The following is a 2,814-nucleotide window of genomic DNA, read 5'->3' on the forward strand; positions in this document are numbered from 1 at the left end:
CAAAAGAGATGCATCAAATCTGAAACTTTTCTAGGACCCAAGAGAAAAAAAAAAATTCATCTCAACACAGGTGCACAGATCTTGATGCAAAGCTCTCTGTCCGGTCTACACTGAAAATTTGCAAAGCAGCAGATATTTGGATACTCAGTGTCAGCGGAATCAAAAAGTGACCATACCAAGCCTCAAATAATTCAAATCTGCTAGAAAAGGAGAACCATCAAATTCTTTCATCCGAGCTGTTCAAAATCGATCACACGGCTTAAATTACTTTTTTTTGGTATCAATGTAATCAATTAAAACGAATAAGATGTAATTGAAGCCGTGTGTCTTACTCTTGCGACAGCAGATTACCAATTAGCAAAGCATGCCATTCCACATAATAGTCCTTGGCCAAAACAAACAATTATCACAAAAGGCTCAAGAGATGCATATAAAGCCCCTGTTGATCTCGATTTTATTATCCGAAAAATAAATATTAAATCTCAATTTAACTTAAACAGGCATATATATCCCGCCTAGAATCTCTCTCTCTACCACTGAGCATATACTTAACTATAAATATGCACAACAACAGCCAGACTATTCATTGAATTCACCAGCTTGCACTTTTAGCTCAACCCCCTCCTAAGAACCCAACAGCTTCTTCATCCCTGCCCTCTGCTGAGCTGTCAGTCGGGAGGGGAACTTAATATTACACTTAATTCTCAAATTACCTTTTTTGGAAGGCTCCTTTGGTATTGGCATTCCCTCTTTAGGAACTACCACCTCATCAGAGTTGATAGAAATGGAGAGATGTCGGCCATCTAGTGTGGTCACCTGCGCATTGTAGCCAGTCAGGGCCTCGGCCAGAGAGATCTTCTGTGTCATGATGAGGTCGTTGCCTTCACGCGTGAAGACCTCATGCGGCTTCTCGTCAACAATGAACACGATATCAGCAGCAATGACGCCTGGAGCCTCGTTGCCTTTCTCAGGAAAGGTTATTTTGGTGCCCTTTTTCCAGCCCGGCTTTATATTAATTGTGACGATCTCGTCCACTGACATCGTTCTCCTGGTAAAGATCGGAAGTCTTAAGTCAGAAATACAGGAAAAAGAAAAAACTAAATCTATAGGGCACAAGTGGAATGAAATTTAGTTCTGAAGCATTAATAATGAGTTAATTAAGGCGATCGATGAACTTTTCTGATCTATTCCAACTATCAAATTTATGAAAATTGCATTTAAAATAACATAATCTCCACATAAACTTTGATTACTTTTCCAATAAGAAGTATTGGTTTACCAGGCACATCTTGCATAACAAACAATAAACTGAGGGGTTGAGTATAGATCAAGGTCTGACCCAACCTGGCTATAATTCACACTTAATAATAATTTTCAGTTTAACAAGATGTTAACCACCACAATCGGCCATTATTAACCAAAAATATTAAAAAAAAATTAAAAAAAAAATCAAAGCATGCATGATCGTATTAAAGCAAACATACAAGGTGACGACAGTTTACAACGAGAAATATGATCACCAAGTTTTCAACAGCCAATACATTATGTAAACCTTGACCCCTTACCACTAAAACCAGGCATCTTTTCATTCTGTAATCCAAAATTGGAAATTTTAAGAGAGAAATTTGAATCAAAGAAATTTCTGAACTAGGAAATCTTACTCAAAGCCTGCGATCCAGAAGAGAACTAGGTCCGCAGACTTTGTTTCCTATGATTGCTTTGTTAAGAGAGAGAGAAAAAAAAAATTGTTTTTTTTTTTTTTAATCTATGGTTTTCTTACCCATTCGAATCCAGTATCTCCCTTGAGATCTTAATCTTTTTAGTGGCCCCTTTATAAAGGTCTTCTAAGTTGCATAGCAACCTGTTTTCAATTGGGGCTGCCTTATGGGGACGCGGAGGATTAGCTGATCCTTGACCACCAGTGTAAGAGGGTTGACCAAACGGGCTCGAAAAACCAAAGATTTCAGCGAATCTGTCATCAGTACTTGTAGCAGACCTGATGGTCCGGCCGGGCCGGGAGGTGGTACCATGTCTATCCGACGACTGCATAGCCTTATTTACAACTGTGGTGTACACCTTGCTACTTGCTGGTGGAATGGTAGTATAGGAACTTGCAGTGCAGCTTCGTTTTGGTGATAATGCTTTTATTTTGGAGTCGTTGGTGGGGAACAGAATATGATGACTATGAATATTAATAATTATGACGTCGATCAGCACTACCTGCAATTTCGCTGGAAAGACTGAAGTGAAGTCGACAAAAGTTTATTCTTTAAATTTTAATTCTGATATTTTTTAGAACCATGATAAAATTATTTAAAAAAGAAACTGAGAATACTACATAAAATTCATAATATTAATCACCAGTTCAAAATTTTGAGAGGTGATCGTTAAAATTAAATATGCGGAGAGAAAATTATACTAAAATTTTGTGAATGTCATGTCTAAATGTGTTCTCATTTATTTATTTTTTAAATTGTAACTATACTTGATTTTTTATATAGTTTAGAATAAAATGTTATAAGCAAGGGCACACCTAAATAGAATCAGAGGTAGGCATTTGCCTATCATGAGAATTGAAATTATTTTTAGATCCAGTGGTAATTTATACTTGTGCCAATCTCATAATAGAAATAATGTCTACCACCAAATTTAATTCATAGTTCAGTAGAAAAAAGTTGCACGGAAAAGAAAGAAAGGAAAAAAAAAAAGTATATGGTTCGATTCGCTACTCCACTTAAAAGAATCATTGATTCACCATAATAAAAAAAAAAAGAGGTATGCTCCTAGAGATCCAAATACGTATTGTGCGGTGAC

The 2,814-nt window shown here is 36.6% G+C and overlaps 1 protein-coding gene across 1 annotated transcript; it reads right to left on the minus strand.

Annotated features, from left to right (window-relative positions):
• Positions 1 to 347: 347 nt before the first annotated feature.
• Positions 348 to 2,130, minus strand: LOC144571470 (protein psi1-like). The gene is made up of 2 exons (XM_078320759.1): positions 1,781 to 2,130; positions 348 to 1,048 (listed from the first exon to the last, which is right to left on the minus strand). Exons 1-2 carry the CDS (start codon positions 2,047 to 2,049, stop codon positions 625 to 627), a joined length of 693 nt encoding a protein of 230 aa, XP_078176885.1. The 5' UTR covers positions 2,050 to 2,130; the 3' UTR covers positions 348 to 624.
• Between the last annotated feature and the right edge of the window lie 684 nt (positions 2,131 to 2,814).

The sequence above is a fragment of the Carex rostrata genome, chromosome 19 (assembly GCF_964058835.1).
Source record: "Carex rostrata chromosome 19, lpCarRost1.2, whole genome shotgun sequence".
NCBI classification, from domain to species: Eukaryota; Viridiplantae; Streptophyta; class Magnoliopsida; order Poales; family Cyperaceae; genus Carex; species Carex rostrata.

What these genes read in the sequence shown, in the direction of transcription:
- LOC144571470 (XM_078320759.1), bottom strand. Translation starts at nt 2,049, where the DNA reads ATGCAGTCGTCGGATAGACATGGTACCACCTCCCGGCCCGGCCGGACC. An exon ending in GAGATACTGGATTCGAATGG is followed by an intron (nt 1,049 to 1,780) that starts GTAAGAAAACCA and finishes GATCTTTACCAG; the next exon opens with GAGAACGATGTCAGTGGACG.